Source organism: Oncorhynchus masou, chromosome 25 (assembly GCF_036934945.1).
Source record: "Oncorhynchus masou masou isolate Uvic2021 chromosome 25, UVic_Omas_1.1, whole genome shotgun sequence".
Taxonomy (NCBI): domain Eukaryota; kingdom Metazoa; phylum Chordata; class Actinopteri; order Salmoniformes; family Salmonidae; genus Oncorhynchus; species Oncorhynchus masou.
This window is the reverse complement of record NC_088236.1, coordinates 26,138,563-26,155,386: the sequence shown is the minus strand read 5'-3', so window position 1 is coordinate 26,155,386 and position 16,824 is coordinate 26,138,563. Positions and strand designations below refer to the sequence as shown.

General features: G+C 42.6%; 1 protein-coding gene across 5 annotated transcripts in view; it reads left to right on the top strand.

Moving 5' to 3' along the window:
* LOC135513981 (phosphatidylinositol 4-phosphate 5-kinase type-1 beta-like) overlaps positions 1–16,824 on the top strand; it is a 78,707-nt gene that overhangs the window by 4,155 nt on the left and 57,728 nt on the right. Inside the window, exon 2 of one of the 5 annotated variants that reach the window (XM_064937047.1) lies at positions 8,317–8,455. The exons of 2 other annotated variants lie outside the window; for them this stretch is intronic. In XM_064937047.1, coding sequence (XP_064793119.1) covers positions 8,396–8,455 — 60 coding nt within the window. In that variant the 5' untranslated portion in view covers positions 8,317–8,395. Of the gene's footprint in view, positions 1–8,316; positions 8,506–16,824 lie in introns of those variants that run through there. 2 more of the 5 variants (XM_064937051.1, XM_064937049.1) reach the window with 2 other exon arrangements.

The window sequence follows — 16,824 nt, the reverse complement described above, 5'->3', positions numbered from 1 at the left end:
TCTCTGCAGCACTCTACCAATCAGGCCTTTATGGTAGAGTGGCCAGATTAGAAGCCACTCCTCAGTAAAAGGAACATGACAGCCCACTTGGAGTTTGCCAAAAGGCACCTAAAGGACTCTCAGACCATGAGAAACAATATTCTCTGGTGTGATGAAACTAAGATTGAATTCTTTGGCTTGAATGCTAAGCATCATGTCTAGAAGAAACCTGGCACTATCCCTACGGTGAAGCATGGTGGTGGCAGCATCATGCTGTGGGGATGTTTTTAAGGGGCAGGGACTGGGAGAATAATCAGGATCAAAGGAAAGATGAACGGTGCAATGTACAGAGAGACTCTTGATGAAAGCCTGCTCCAGAGCGCTCAGACTGGGGCGAAGGTTTACCTTCCAACAGGACAACGACCCGAAGCACACAGTCAAGACAACACAGGAGTGCTTCGGGACAAGTCTCTAAATGTCCTTGAGTGGGCCGGACTTGAACCCAATCAAACATTTCTGGAGAGACCTGAAAATAGCTATGCAGCGACACTCCCCATCCAACCTGGCAGAGCTTCAGAGGATCTGTAGAGAAGAATGGGAGAAACTCCCCAAATACAGGTGTGCCAAGCTTGTAGCGTCATATCCAAGAAGACTCGAGGCTGTAATCACTGCCAAAGGAGCTTCAACAAAGTACTGAGTAAAGGGTCTGAATACTTATGTAAATGTGATATTTCAGTTTTTTCACTTTGCCATTATGGGGTATTGTGTGTAGATTGATGAGAAGAAAAAAAGCTATTTACTTCATTTTAGAATAAGGCTGTAAAGTAACAAAATGTGGAAAAAGTAATGGGTCTGAAATCTTTCCGAATGCACTGTATGGCAATGGTCTATTTGCATATAGGCCTACTGCAGCTCTGATTGGTTATGGCGCAACGGTTTGTGTAGAGTATGAGTCGTGCCTGTCAATGCAATAGAATCCTACTCTGCGTTCTGCCCAACGTGCTTCTCTCTGCGCGCTGATATTTCAAATGTGCGGCGTGTGCAGCTTAGAGGGAACATTTAGTTGTAATAGGCATGAGAGATCCAAAGACTATTCTTACTTTAGACTTTGGCGAGTGACTGGTCTGAATTCTGCCTGTATGCAGGAAGAATAAGTGGACAGTTACAATCAATAAAATGTTTCTGCAATCCGCAGCCTTAAAGGTTTGAGCATACTCCTGAGTCAGAGAGCATCGTTAGACAGTCACACTGTACTACTCCATACTGGAGGACTGATGGATAGATAGGGCCATAATAGCAGTTACGTGAGTCTCATTTGAAACACGATTACATAACACAAAGGTCTCCGCACTTTTTTTCAGCACTTTAAACCACTGCTGTCTGACACTTACTATCTGACTGGCTGGCTGACTGACTGACTGGGGTGCCTTGTCCTTATGTGGCAGTTGAAGAGGTGGAACATTGGCTTTAGATGTCCTGGTACAGAGCTAGCAGTGTTGAGTTTTTATAATGAAATCTTGCACTTTGCTCCTGACTGTTTTTGTGTTTTGTGTGACCCTTCTTCATATCAGTCATCCTCCCTCTGAGCTGTTTCTTTTTTTCATTTAATCTTCTTTTCTGCCTTCCGTGTATTTGAACATTAACTATTAAAAAAATGTGGACACCCCTTCAAATTAATGGATTTGGCTATTTCAGCCACACCCGTTGCTGACAGCTGTGTAAAATTGAGCACACCGCCATGCAATCTCCATAGACAAACATTGGCAGTAGAATGGCCTTACTGAAGAGCTCAGTAACTTTCAATGTGGCACCGCCATAGGATGCCACCTTTCCAACAAGTCAGTGCGTAAAATTTCTACCCTGCTAGAGCTGCCCCGGTCAACTGTAAGTGCTGTTATTGTGAAGTGGAAATGTTTTGGAGCAACAGCGGCTCAGCCACAAAGTGGTAGGCCACACATGCTCACAGAAGGTGAGTGCTGAAGCGTGTAGCGCATAAAAATCGTCTGTCCTCGAATGCAACACTCACTACAGAGTTCCAAACTTTCTCTGGAAGCAACGTCAGCACAATAACTGTTCATCGGGAGCTTCAGGAAATGGGTTTCCAAGCATAAGATCACCATGCACAATGCCAAGCGTTGGCTGGAGTGGTGTAAGTTTCGCCGCCGTTGGACTCTGGAGCAGTGGAAATGCATTTTCTGGAGTGGTGAATCACGCTTCACCATCTGGCATTCCGATGAACAAATCTGGGTTTGGCAGATGCCAGGAGAACGCTACCTGCCCGACTGCATAGTGCCAACTGTAAAGTTTGGTGGAGGAGGAATAATGGTCTAGAGCTGTTTTTCATTCTTTGGGCTAGCCCCTTAGTTCCAGTGAAGGGAAATCTTAACGCTACAGCATACAATGACATAAGTGGAGGGTCTTCAGAGAAGGAAGGGGAGGACTATCTTCCTCAGTGAAACACAAAAAACATTTCCTTTTATAAGATAAAAAATATACTAAATATAATTGATTAAAACACATTATTTTGCAATGAAGGTCTACAATAGCCTCAACATCACTCTGTAGGGTATAACCATGGTGTAGCCAGAGGATGGCTAGCTTCCGTCCTCCTCTGGGTACATTGACTTCAATACAAAACCTAGGAGGTTCATGGTTCTCACCCCCTTCCATAGACTTGTACAGAATTTATTGCAACTTCTGGGGGACGTCCTCCAACCAATCAGCGCTCTTGCAGCATGAACTGACGTTTTGTCCACTCAATCAAAGGATCAGAGAATGAAGCTAGTACTGAAAGCATAAGCTCCAGCTAGCTTGCAGTGCATAAAATGGGGTGAGTAGTTGACTCAGAGAGAGACAATAGTTTAACAGTTTTGAACAAATTAATTTCTTCCAGAATGACCCTTTGCAAGATAGTGTCATTTATTTTCAGTTTCACTTACTTAGCTAGCAAATGCAGCTAGCTAGTTTAGCCTACTCAAACACCCTGCTCACACAAAGAGATGCTATGTTAGCTAACTGGCTATGACTATCCAACACAACACTGGAACTCTTTCAAGTCAAGGTAAGCTTTTGGTTTTGACTCATTTATTGACACCGAGGCTGCCGGTGTAAGTGCTAAACTGCTTACTGACTGTACACTGTAATGTTACTGCATGATTGTAGCAGGTTTACTAACCCATTAGTTTTATTAGCTATTTTGACTATGGCATTACTTTAGGTAATATGGTGACAACGATGTAGGCTGTTTGTCAAGATCGGTGTGGAAGAACATGAGATGTACAATGAGCAGGTGTCCACATACTTTTGGTCATATAGTGTAAGTTGACCATCAGTTAATACCATTTATCTTAACAATTTTTAACTTCAACTTCAATGGCGTAATGTGAGAGTTGCAACATTCCAAGGAATCCAGGATAGCATGGACAAAAACTTCCCATAGAAGATTGTTTTGTGTTGCATTGTTGGTTGTTTACACATCCAGACTGGAGCTGAAGATTCGTCTCCCATGACAACCATTCCTTTCTTTGAGCACCAGCATAATCAGACTTTGAGCGCCGGAATAATCAGAGTTTATCAGTTTACTTTTCTACTTGGGTAAATACCAATACTGCTGGCCTTGATTTCCACCAGGAAACAGGTGGTTCTGAAGGTGCCTGTTGTCCTAGAACTTACAGTCTGAGTCTTTGCCTGGGGCTGTGTTTGACCCCTTTTGACTGGGCAGGCTGAACCATCAGCAGTTGTGTATTTGGGCAGTTGCACAGTAACGGACTTGCGCTGAGATTGAAAACGTATGCCAAAACAAAAACCTTTTATTTAAAAGTTTAACAAACCATACAACTCTATGCACAAGGACTACATTTAACTATTTACACTGAAATTTTTACAAAAACGCAAACACTGGAAGAACTGCAAAGTTTGGTATCAGAATTTGTCAAATCTCCCTCCGTTTATGTGAGCATGTTTTCCAAAATTCGGAACAAATATTTAAGAGTTTAACGTGAAAAGATGTTTGAAGAAAGAATGGGGTGTCAGCTATGACATGACACGTTGAGTTTTGAAACAATCTGTTTTGGTTATTGAACTACAGTAAGTGGATTTGCACCCGTTAACAGAATTGTGAAATTTCATGATGGGTCTGTACGACACAGAAATACATAATTATGGATATGAATGCCAGTCTCTTCATGGTGATAGGTACACACCAATATCTTCCTTTGCATATTTGGGTATTATGCTATGCACTGGCTATTATTTAAATGAGCTCTGCCACCAAACGAGACCAAATTTGGTTGGACTGGACCAAATCTGAACCAATCATAGACGTCTATGTTTCACAAGTTTGGACATCTAAGTACAGCTCAGTAGAGTGCAGTACAGTACATTATAGTATACTCAACTCTAGTGTGCTCAACTGTGTACTGTACGGAACTCTATTTTACTGCACTGTACAGTACATGACTGTACTGAGCTATAATCTACATTTTATTTACTGTAATGTAATATATATACTGTGCTTTCCAAACTTGTTAAACAAAGACCTCTATCATTGGTTCAGATTTGGTCCAGACCGAAGCAAATCTCAACCAATCATGGAAAACTATGTTTGACCCAAATTAAGGCTGGTCCAGACATCGGTGGTTGTTGAAATCAAGGCCAGAGCGGACTGAACAAATTTCAACTACTTTTCAACGTCCAGTAACATCCGGTGTCGGTCGGTGCTTAGTGGGTGAGGATGACGGTTACAGTAAATGGAAAGAGCGGGGGCTGATGGGTAGGTGTCAGTAAGAGACGGAAGACATTAATTTGAGAGAGCGGGTGGGAGGGCTTGTCCAGACTTTTCAAACTTTTGCTTTGACCACCAGATGACAGAAAGAAAACAGTTATCAGCTTAACATAACTGATTTGGGAACAGAATTTTGAGTTAAATCACTCAAACAAAATTGATATCAGTAAAAACAGCAACTAATTGATAGGTCTACCTTTGTTACTTCTGTGGACTTTCATTATCCTCCTTCCTCAAATGTAGAAAATACCTTAAAGATATGTGGGTTTTTGGTAAAGGAAATACAAGGTAATGTTTCTTAAACAAATTATACTAAAATAAATATGTGTTTATATTAGTTGGCAGGGGGCTTTACTTCTATATTATTGTGTTTTGATGTATTTCTAATACCTTTTAAGACTTTCTCTGGTAGATGTTTTCTAAGACCCATTTTCCATCTGTTTGACCAGAAATCAAAGCCTTTGCGTATTCCAGAAAAATGCATATATGCCTTAATTTCCAAAAAACGCAGACTCCTACAGTGGCTTGTGAAAGTATTCACCCTCCTTGGCATTTTTCCTATTTTGTTGCTTTATAACCAGGAATTAAAAGATTTTGGGGGGGTTTGTATTATTTTATTTACACAACATGCCTCCACTTTGAAGATACAAAATATCTTGTATTGTGAAACAAACAAGAAATAACACAAAAAAACAGAACTTAAACGTGCATAACTATTCACCACTGCAAAGTCAATACTTTGTAGAGCCACCTTTTGCAGCAATTACAGCTGCAAGTCTCTTGGGGTTTGTCTCTATAAGCTTGGCACATCTAGCCACTGGGATTTTTGCCCATTCTTCAAGGCAAAACTGCTCCAGCTCCTTCAAGTTGGATGGGTTCCGCTGGTGTAGAGCAATCTTTAAGTCATACCACAGATTCTCAATTGGATTGAGGTCTGGGCTTTGACTAGGCCATTTCAAGACATTTAAATGTTTCCCCTTAAACCACTTGAGTGTTGCTTTAGCAGTATGCTTACGGTTATTGCCCTGCTGGAAGGTTAACCTCCGTCCCAGTCTCAAATCTCTGGAAGAATGAAACAGGTTTCCCTCAAGAATTTCCCTGTATTTAGCGTCATCTTCATTCCTTCAATTCTGACCACATTCTCAGTCCCTGCCAATGAAAAACATCCCACAGCATGATGCTACCACCACTTTGCTTCACTGTGGGGATGGGGTTCTCAGAGTGATGCGGTGTTGGGTTTGCACCAGACATAGCGTTTTCCTTGATGACCAAAAAGCTACATTTTAGTCTCATCTGACCAGAGTACCTTCTTCCATATGTTTGGGGAGTCTCTCTCATGCCTTTAGGTGAACACCAAATGTGTTTGCTTATTTTTTTCCTTAAGCAATGGCTTTTTTTCTGGCCACACTTCGTAAATCCCAGCTATGTGGAGTGTACTGCTTAAAGTGGTCCTATGGGAAGATACCCCAGTCTCCACTGTGGAGCTTTGCAGCTCCTTCAGGATTATCTTTGGTCTCTTTGTTGCCTCTCTGATTAATGCCCTCCTTGCCTGGACCGTGAGTTTTGGTGGGCGGCCCTCTCTTGGCAGGTTTGTTGTGGTGCCATATTCTTTCAATTAAAAAAAAAAGATTTAATGATGCTCCGTGAGATGTTTAAAGTTTCTGATATTTTTTTATAATCCAACCCTGATCTGTACTTCTCCACAACCTATCCTGTTTGGAGAGCTCCTTGGTCTTCATGGTGCCTCTTGCTTAGTGATGTTGCAGACTCTGGAGCCTTTCAGAACAGATATACTGAGATCATGTGACACTTAGATTGCACACAATTGGACATTATTTAACTAATTATGTGACTTCACGCACAACTTTTCAGTTTGTTTGTTTTGATTTTATTTTTTGAAAAAAGTTATTTTTTTTCACTTCACTAATTTGGACTATTTGTGTATGTCCATTACATGAAATTCAAATAAAAATGTATTTAAATTGCAGGTTGTAATGCAGCAAAATAGGAAAAAACGCCAAGGGGGATGAATACTTTTGCAAGGCACCGGAGCTTTCGTTTGATCTGCTCCTCTGAACTTCCCATGTTGGTTCTCATGGGCCCTTTTACATGGAAATATCCCTAGTCATATCTCCCTTGGCTCAGCTATGTTTCTCTGCTTCATTAAAACTTTGTTTCTCAGCATCTGTTTGACATGACCGTAATGAAATCTAAAGGAATGTGCAATGGCTGCAATTGGCCTTGCGGTTCACAGTAAATATACATGTACAGTACATACAGTATAGGCAATAGGCAGTTCTTTCCTCTGAGCTCAGTTGAAGTGCCGCTGTGGAGGGTTGAAACCTCTACCCATAATCCTGTGTTTACATGTTCTATGCATCAGTGGATCTGAGAAATAGAGTAACTCTAAAGTAGTCCTTTAACGTACATGTTACATCTAATTGGTGTTTCTCTAGGAAATGCATATTATGTACTTGGAAATTAAATTAATTTGAAAGTCTTGGGTTTGATGTGGTCCAATAACATCCAAGTTAGATCAGATGGCCATAATGGGCTTAGTAAACTGTTGAATACCTCTGAACAACCCTTTAAAACAACCCTTTAAAAAGCTGTTCTCAGAACACCACAACATCACAGGAAGCATGTATACTCGGGAAGTGTTTCAGTCAAAACATTGCTCTGGTTTGTTGAGGAAAGAGAGATGACAGATTACTAGGAAAGTCAACTTCAAAACATTATGTAGTTTTATTGGGATTAGCAGCTGTGGTTTGTAAGTAAGGAATCTACATGTTTCTGAAATGACTTACTTCCCCTTAAACATGTACATTTTTTGGGATTCTTTCACGGCAAGTTCTCCATAGCTCTGATTCAACATGTGGCATTCACTCTCATTGGCAACACTAAGGAAATGTGTTTCACTGAGGAGAGCCTAATGTGAGGGACTGTTTAAAAACTCTGCATCCTCTTGGTTGTATAACAGCAGCTGAATCTAGATGGAGAAATGCCCTTTTTCATCTGTTTCATCTTAATGACTTATCTCCCTTTCCCGGCCCCACAGTTTCTTTGGCAGCCTCTGAGATGGTGAAAACTCCCTAAGAAGGCCACCAGAGCTACATAGGCATAGGCTGTCAAATCATCAGATAGAGATTGGCTGGTGTTTGATTCTCTGCCCAGGAACTGGTTTGTTGTTATTTGACTCTTGGGATTCCAATTGACTGTAGCTGTAGCTGTAGGTCATGTTATTGTTGTTGTTGTTGTTTTGGTCCTGCTGAGCTCCCACTCTCCCTCTTCTCTGTCCTGGCAACGAAAGACTAGGAGAGGCCCACAATGGGGCCTGGATAGAGAGACTGAAAGGAAGACTGCTGAAGAGAGGGAGAATAGGAAAGCGAGTGAAAGAGAGTGCATGAGGAAAGGGTGAGGCTAGGAGGTAGAGGGTGTGTGTGTGTGTGTGTACATGGTGATAGTTACAAAGAAAGCCCTCTCTGTGCTTTCCCCTTTCTCTTTCTTTCTCTCTGTCTGTTTCTGTGTCTTTCTTGCTTCTTTCTGTCCTTCAGCTCCTGACCCAAGATCAGTGATGGGAGGGTGACCCTGTCCCATCGGCCACCACGCCTGATCGTCCCATGTGGCAGCCGCATGCATCATTATGACCGTGTCACCTCTTTCAACACCTCTAGTAAAGTCACATCTCACAAGGTGCTGCACAGAAGGAATATAATAACATCAGGGCCACGTTTTGATTCTTGGTAAGACATTGCTAGTTAAGGGAGAGGACCTTGCACTCCGTGTTGGGGTTGACTGGGCTGGATTAGGCTTCATTAAGCTTCATTCTCTCTGAGTGTCATGTTTTTGTTGACAGTGGATGGACTATTATGGTTTGGAGTGTAGGCTAATTTGTGGACATTGTTAGTTTGCCAGCAATTTTAGAGCTCTCCTATAACAGCGTGGCTGTTGAATGAGACAAGGAGAACACTGGTGCTCATGCATATGTTTTAGCCTCTATGCCATATCCGTATCACTCGCCATATCACTGTTTATAGCTATAGTTGTTTCTGTCAGACCCTATACGCTAAGCATTTTATTTTGGTTTGATTGCAGGGCTTTCCCAAGCTGCTTCATATTATATTGACCTTTCTGTCAAGTAAATGTCTATGTTGATTCTAGCTCATCAAACCCTCTATTGTCTCCCAGTCCACATGCAGATGTCAGTTAGGCTGGTTGGACATTCCTCTCCCTGCCTACCAGAACATCATAAGACTAGAGCACGGTCATAGAAACCACTGGACAAACAAACACCAGGTTATATGAGAGGACTGGAGCTGTATAAGCAATGGTCTTAAAGGAAGCTATCTAGCTTACCCTCTACCTCTCTCTCATTCTCTCTTTCCTTACTTTAATAAACCATTCTCCCTCTTTCTATCCCTCTCATTTGCATTCTCACTCTCCCTATTCCCTCTTGTTGCTGCTACACTGTCTCTGTCCCTCTCTCTATCCCTCTCTGTGTTTCTCACCCTTCTCCCTCTCTACTGTTGGGGCCATGTGATTCTGTGGGCACAGAGAGTGACCCACTCCTCTCGGCTCCACTCGTCTCCCTCCCCTCTGCTCTGCTGCACAGTGCTGCTGGAGAGACAGAGACATTCCCTGAATAACAAACACACACACACACATTCCTCTACAGTGCTCTCTGTCTCTCTCCCTCTCTCCTCATCTTGTTCCATCTCTCTATTTGCATTTATTTCTCTTTGTCTTTCTCTCTCTATTTTTATATCCTCCTCTTTCTTCACTACACTTCTGAAAGATAATATCTGTAGCCATTAAACAGAGACTTTTAAAGTGTTCTCTCACTGACACTCTTTCTCTCACTCATCCTCTCTTTCTCACTGGCCCTGTATGCCAATGGTAAAAGGTCATATGATGGCATCATAATGAGTTGTGTGTCTGCCAAATATATACTTTAGTCTATCTGCTTAGAAAGGACATCCATGTACTCTATTCTACTCCATTAACTCATTTTATTATATGGAGCAGAGGCAATTGAATAGTTGAAAATGCATGTATAGATATCCACCTAATGATACTGGATTTGAACCACAGTTCAATAGAGTGCTCTTCTTTTTTCTGTGCTGCTTATGTTTTATACTGTATCTCCTGCTCTCTGTTCAATTGAACAGCAGTGTCTGTGTTTAGACTTTAGCTCTGCGTGGTAGGACTCCGTTGTTTCCAGGTGCAGTGGACTGTTCTAAACAGTTAGCCTGCAGCTCTGTTCCTCTCGCAGAGGTGTGGTGTATGTAGGAGCGTCCCAGAGGATCCACAGGCAGGCTCTTACTGTCTGTAGCAGAATGTGGAACACTTACAGAACTGTCCGTAACTTTACCTGCTCATTGTTCAATGCTCCACTTATGTAGAGTTGTTTGGGAACCTGAGGCGGTGTAGGTAGTGTAGAGATGGATGCAGTAGATTTTTGCCGTTCAGGTTTGTGATTTCTCCTTTCTCTTGCTCTCTTTCAAGCTGTTTTGACTGGATGAGCTGTGTTGTGGTGTCTTGTGTGATCTCTAGGGATTAACACTGGTAACCGGGATCCTGGGACTGTCCCAGGATAACTTCACATTTCCCGAAAAAATGTAATGACAAGACACGGGAAATTACAAAATTGTCGTCGGATATCACACTAATGCAATTCCACAAAATACACGTGCAGCAGCAGATTGGCAAAAAAATCTAATTGCACATTATCCAAACCGGTTGTCGCATGGAAGCCTTTAACCTACCGTATTTACTTCCCACAGAGTGGGAAAGTCGCCATAAATTCCCACAAAGTCGCCATAAATGAAAAGCACACGCACAGTTTTGATTGGGACAGCGCCATCGCGTTGCTTTGAGACAACGGTGGGGGACCCGTCTGGATAAATCAATCAATGTCAGATATTCTTTTCACTGAATCTCCGTTTGGATATTTGGTAACTATTAGGCTGGGGAAATGTTAGCTAAATTGAGGTGAAAGCTAATGATCATCTTTATTCTAGTTTGCTCAAATATTAGCTGATCAGAACATTTTTGCTAACATGTTATACAAGTGGATTTTACTCTTCAGCCTGTCCTATTCCCGACCAAAAGCCGGTGACTTGTCTGATAATACATCATTGTGATTTTGTTTAACTGAATCTATGTATGTTTATGTGGTTAACTGATCTTCGGCTGGACAAGTGGAAGTGGTAGCTTCCACTTAATTGATCTTCGGCTGGACAAGTGGAAGTCAAAATACCGCTATAACATTTCCCCCGCTTATCTGCGCTATCTCGTATTGCTGCCCATATAAGAGCTTTGGTGAAGAATGTGTGATCAACAAACGGTATGAGAGTAGATCATCTCTCTGTTATTCATGAGTTGATTTGCGATCTGTATAAACAAACTATATTTTGCCAAGTAGGATATATTCTGTCATTCGTAGGAGTTTAACTAGCAAGATTAGCAACTTTGGTCATTTTAATTTTGTTACAACGTTTGTGTGATTCGACAACTCTATAGTTTACACGGGTCGTACTGAGTGCGATGTTTCGACAGCCTAGGGCTACTGCTGAAATGCGCTGAATTAATTGAGGAACATGATAACTCTCGGAATTTATTAACGGCCTGTGAAGCAATTCACAACAATGCCATTGCCGATCAAAGTTACTTCATCATTACTAAATATCAGTTTCACTTGCTGTGAAATCTTTAAATAGGGGCGCCGGCAAAGCGACACTTTTATTTTTGGAGAACCCTGGCATAGTGACCATATATTGGTTATAACGCTTTAATTGGCCACCAGATTTTTGCAGTAGGTATTAAGACTTGGTAGATTTTCGTGAAAATACTAATCCCTATTGGTCTCTGAGTGGTGAAATTGATGTACTGTAGTTACTCAGAAGGATGAAGTCAGGACAGAGCTGCGGTGGTGCTGCTTTCTGTTTGGCAAAGCATCATGGTCTGTGATGAGCTGGTATTTAATGGATTGAACTCCATCTCCTTACAAAGAAACGAGAGCATCGCTTTCCTCCTGTGCAGGGATCAATCTACCTAGTCATATCTCCTTCAGCTCAGCTAGGTTTCTCTGTATCATTAAAACTCTGTTTCAAAGCAAAGACTGAAGCAGTAACCTCCAGTGAGGAACAAAGAGAGTTTAGACAGTCAGGCAGGCACTCTGCTGGGGACTGGAGGGAGCCCACAACAACCACGGTTAGCCAGCTCCTGATCAGTCTAGGATTGTATCCTTACTTAGTCCTTAAATCTTCTGATTTAGTTAACGGAGGTATACGATTTGTTTTGGGGGTTTAGACAACATATCTGGAATATACCTAAAGTGATATCTTATAAAGCCAATATAAACAAACTGGAGGTCATTGTATCTATTCTTTATTTTACCATGGCAGTTCCATTTCTACCCACCCTCCCACAAACCCCCTAAAATGGTTTCATCCAAATCTGGCAACCCTGTTTAGCTTTCGTTAGGCTAGGCAGTAGGCTTGTACTAGGGGTAATAATCTGTGTGATTTGTCAAAAACTGTAAACAACTTGTCAGACGTCAGGTGCCAATCTAAATTAATATTTTTCGGGCAATGGGCACAGCCGAATTTGACTTTGTTTGCGTTTTATAGTGAATGGCGTTCTGGGATTAGGGAGTTTTCGCTTGTCAAATATAAACAAACATGGCTGCCATCACAAAGAATTTAGCTGCGTCTCAGCTAAACTAACAGCATCTCTTTTCTAAACAATATTACATTTCTCCCTTGTGGTCACCAGAGATGTGGTGCATTGTAAACAAGTCTAGCTGCTAGGTCGCTAACTTGTGTTTTGTTTATCTGTCACCGCGACTGGTTTATGGAATGAGTTTGGATGTGTTCCGTGTGGATGCTAAAATGAATTTCGCATTTATATTTTACAATAAAAGGTGACATTGAGGAATAAAGTTGTGATTACCTTTTTATTTCCCATCAGTACAAAACATTTTAGATCATTTTCAGACAACAATGCTGTTTTGACGTGTTTGCTGCATCATACGCTCTGTTGCTACTGTTCCAATCACATATTTGCGATGGTATGCTGCAGGGAGTACTCAACAATAATCACAAATATGTGATCATACACGTCAAAGGGTTAAGGGTTGAATGCATTCTCTGGCTAGTCTCTGTTCTCACAGTCTGGGGACCTGACTGTTTCTGCATTGAACAACGCTACAACGTTGCCTTGCGAAACTGTTAGGCCAGACAATGCCAATTTGGCTGCAGCAGGAGCAACCTGAGCCTGGCACCTAGGCTAATGTAGGTAGGGGAAGGAAGGGATATTACACAAGAGCATCCCAAATGGCACCAAACAGTGGCTTGCGAAAGTATTCACCCCCTTTGGAATTTGTCCTATTTTGTTGTCTTTCAACCTGGAATTAAAATATATATTTTGGAGGTTTGTATCGTTTTGATTTACACAACATGCCTACCACTTTGAAGATGCAAAATATTTGTTATTATGAAACAAACAAGAAATAAGACAAAAAAATCCAGAACTTGAGCATCATAACTATTCACCCCTGCAAAGTCAATACTTTGTAGAGCCACCTTTTGCAGCAATTACAGCTGCAAGTCTCTTGAGGTTTGTCTCTATAAGCTTGGCACATCTAGCCACTGGGATTTTTGCCCATTCTTCAAGGCAAAACTGCTCCAGCTCCTTCAAGTTGGATGGGTTCTGCTGGTGTACAATAATCTTTAAGTCATACCACATATTCTCAATTGGATTGAGGCCTGGGCTTTGACTAGGCCATTCCAAGACATTTAAATGTTTCCCCTTAAACCATTCAAGTGTTGCTTTAGCAGTATTCTTAGGGTTATTGTCCTGCTGGACGGTGAACATCCGTCCCAGTCTCAAATCTCTGGAAGACTGAAACAAGTTTCCCTCAAGAATTTCCCTGTATTTAGCGCCATCCATTATTCCTTAAATTCTGACCAGTTTCCCAGTCCCTGCCGATGGAAAAACATCCCCACAGCATGATGCTACCACCACCATGGATGGTTTTCTCGGGGTGATGAGGTGTTGGGTTTGCGCCAGACATAGCATTTTCCTTGATGACCAAAAAGTTCAATTTTAGTCTCATCTGACCAGATCATGTGACACTTAGATTGCACACAGGTGGACTTAAATTAACTAATTATGTGACTTCTGAAGGTAATTGGTTGTGCCAGATATTATTTAGGGGCTTCATAGCAAAGGGAGTGAATACATGCACCACTTTTCAATTTTTTTGAATTTTTTGAAACAAGCAATTTTTTTTTTCATTTTAGTTCACCAATTTTGACTCTTGTGTATGGCCATTACATGACATAAAATACATCTATTTAAATTACAGGTTGTAATGCAAGAACATAGGAAAAACACAAAGGAGGATGAATACTTTTGCAAGGCACTGTATTCCCTTCATAGTGCACTACTTTTGACAAGAGCGCTAATGGTCCTTGTCAAAAGTAATGCACTACAGTTGAAGTCAGAAGTTTACATACACTTAGGTTGGAGTCATTAAAACTTGTTTTTCAACCACTCCACAAATTTCTTGTTATCAAACTAGAGTATTGGCAACTCGGTTAGGACATCTACTTTGTGCATGACACAAGTAAGTTTTCCAACAATTGTTTACATACAGTGAATTATAAGTGAAATAATCTGTATCACAATTCAAGTGGGTCAGAAGTTTCATACACTAAGTTGACTGTGCCTTTAAACAGCTTGGAATATTCCCGGAAAATTATATTATGGCTTTAGAAGCTTCTGATACGCTAATTGACATAATTTGAGTCAATTGGAGGTGTACCTGTGGATGTATTTCAAGGCCTACCTTTCAAACTCAGTCCCTCTTTTGATTGACATCATGGGAAAATCTAAAGAAATCAGCCAAGACCTCAGAAAAATAATTGTAGACCTCCACATGTCTGGTTCATCCTTGGGAGCAATTTCCAAACTCCTGAAGGTACCACGTTCATCTGTACAAACAATAGTACGCAAGTATAAACACCCTGGGACCACGCAGCCACAGCGCTCTGTCTCCTAGAGATGAATGTACTTTGCTGTGAAAAGTGCAAATCAATCCCAGAACAACAGCAAAGGACCTTGTGAAGATGCTGGAGGAAACATGTACAAAAGTATCTATATCCACAGTAAAACAAGTCCTATATCGACATAACCTGAAAGGTCACTCAGCACGGAAGAAGCCACTGCTCCACAACATCCATAAAAAAGTCAGACTACGGTTTGCAACTGCACATGGGGACAAAGATCATACTTCTTGGAGAAATGTCCTCTGGTCTGATGAAACAAAAAGAAAACTGTTTGGCCATAACGACCATCGTTATGTTTGGAGGAAAAAGGGGGGAGGCTTGCAAGCCCGAAGCACACCATCCCAACCGTGAAGCACGGGGGTGGCAGCATCATGTTGTAGGGGTGCTTTGCTGCAGGAGGGACTGGTGCACTTCACAAAATAGATGGCATCATGAGGGGGGAAAATTATGTGGATATATTGAAGCAGCATCTCAAGACATCAGACAGGAAGTTGAAGCTTGGTCACAAATGGGTCTTCCAAATGGACGATGCCTCCAAGCATACTTCCAAAGTTGTGGCAAAATGGCTTAAGGACAACAAAGTCAAGGTATTGGAGTGGCCATCACAAAGCCCTGGCCTCAATCCCTTAGAACATTTGTAGGCAGAACTGAAAAAGCATGTGCGAGCAAGGAGGCCTACAAACCTGACTTCGTTTGTCACACCCTGACCATAGTTTGCTTTGTATGTTTCTATGTTTTGTTTGGTCAGGGTGTGATATAAGTGGGCATTCTATGTTGTGTGTCTAGTTTGTCTGTTTCTGTGTTTGGCCTGATATGGTTCTCAATTAGAGGCAGGTGTTAGACATTGTCTCTGATTGGGAACCATATTTAGGTATCCTGTTTGGTGGGTGATTGTTCCTGTCTCTGTGTTTGCACCAGATAGGGCTGTTTTAGGTTTTCACGTTTCTTGTTTTGTTAGTCTGTTCATGTATAGTTGTCTTTATTAAAGAACCATGAATAGAAACCACGCTGCGTTTTGATCCGCCTCTCCTTCAAGTCAAGAAAACCGTTACAGAATCACCCACCACAACAGGACCAAGCGGCGTGGTAACGAGCAGCAGCAGGAGCATCGAAATAAAGATTTCTGGACTTGGGAAGAAATCCTCGACGGGAGAGGACCCTGGGCAAAGCCAGGGGAGTGTCGCCGCCCCAAGGTGCAGCAGCAGAAGCGGCAGCAGGAGCAGCGCAAGGAGGAATGGACATGGATGGACGAATTGGACGGAAAAGGACCCTGGGCACAGCCAGGAGAATATCGCCGTCCCAAAGAAGAGCTGGAGGCGAAGAAGGCGGAGAGGCGCTGGTATGAGGAGGCAGCACGGCGGCGTGGATGGAAGCCCGAGAGTCAGCCCCAAAAATTTCTTGAGGGGGCACACAGGAAGTGTGGCGAAGCCAGGTAGGAGACCTGCACCAAATTTCTGTGCTTACCGGGGGGTGAGAGAGACCGGGCAGGCACCGTGTTATGCGGTGGAGCGCACGGTGTCCCCAGTGCGTGTGCATAGCCCGGTGCGGTACATACCAGCTCCGCATATCGGCCGGGCTAGAGTGAGCATCGAGCCAAGTGCCATTTACATTTACATTTAAGTCATTTAGCAGACGCTCTTATCCAGAGCGACTTACAAATTGGCCATGAAGCCGGCTCTACGCATCTGGTCCCCAGTGCGTCTCCTTGGGCCGGCTTACATGGCACCAGCCTTGCGCACGGTGTCCCTGGTTCGCCTGCATAGCCCAATGTGGGCTATTCCACCTCGCCGCACTGGCAGGACGACCGGGAGCATTCAACCGGGTAAGGTTGGGCAGGCTTGGTGCTCAAGAGCTCCAGTGCGCCTGCACGGTCCGGTCTATCCAGTACCACCTCCACACACCAGCCCTCCGTTGGCAGCTCCCCGCACCAGGCTTCCTTTGCGTGTCCTCGGCCCAGTACCACCAGTGCCAGCACCACGCATCAGGCCT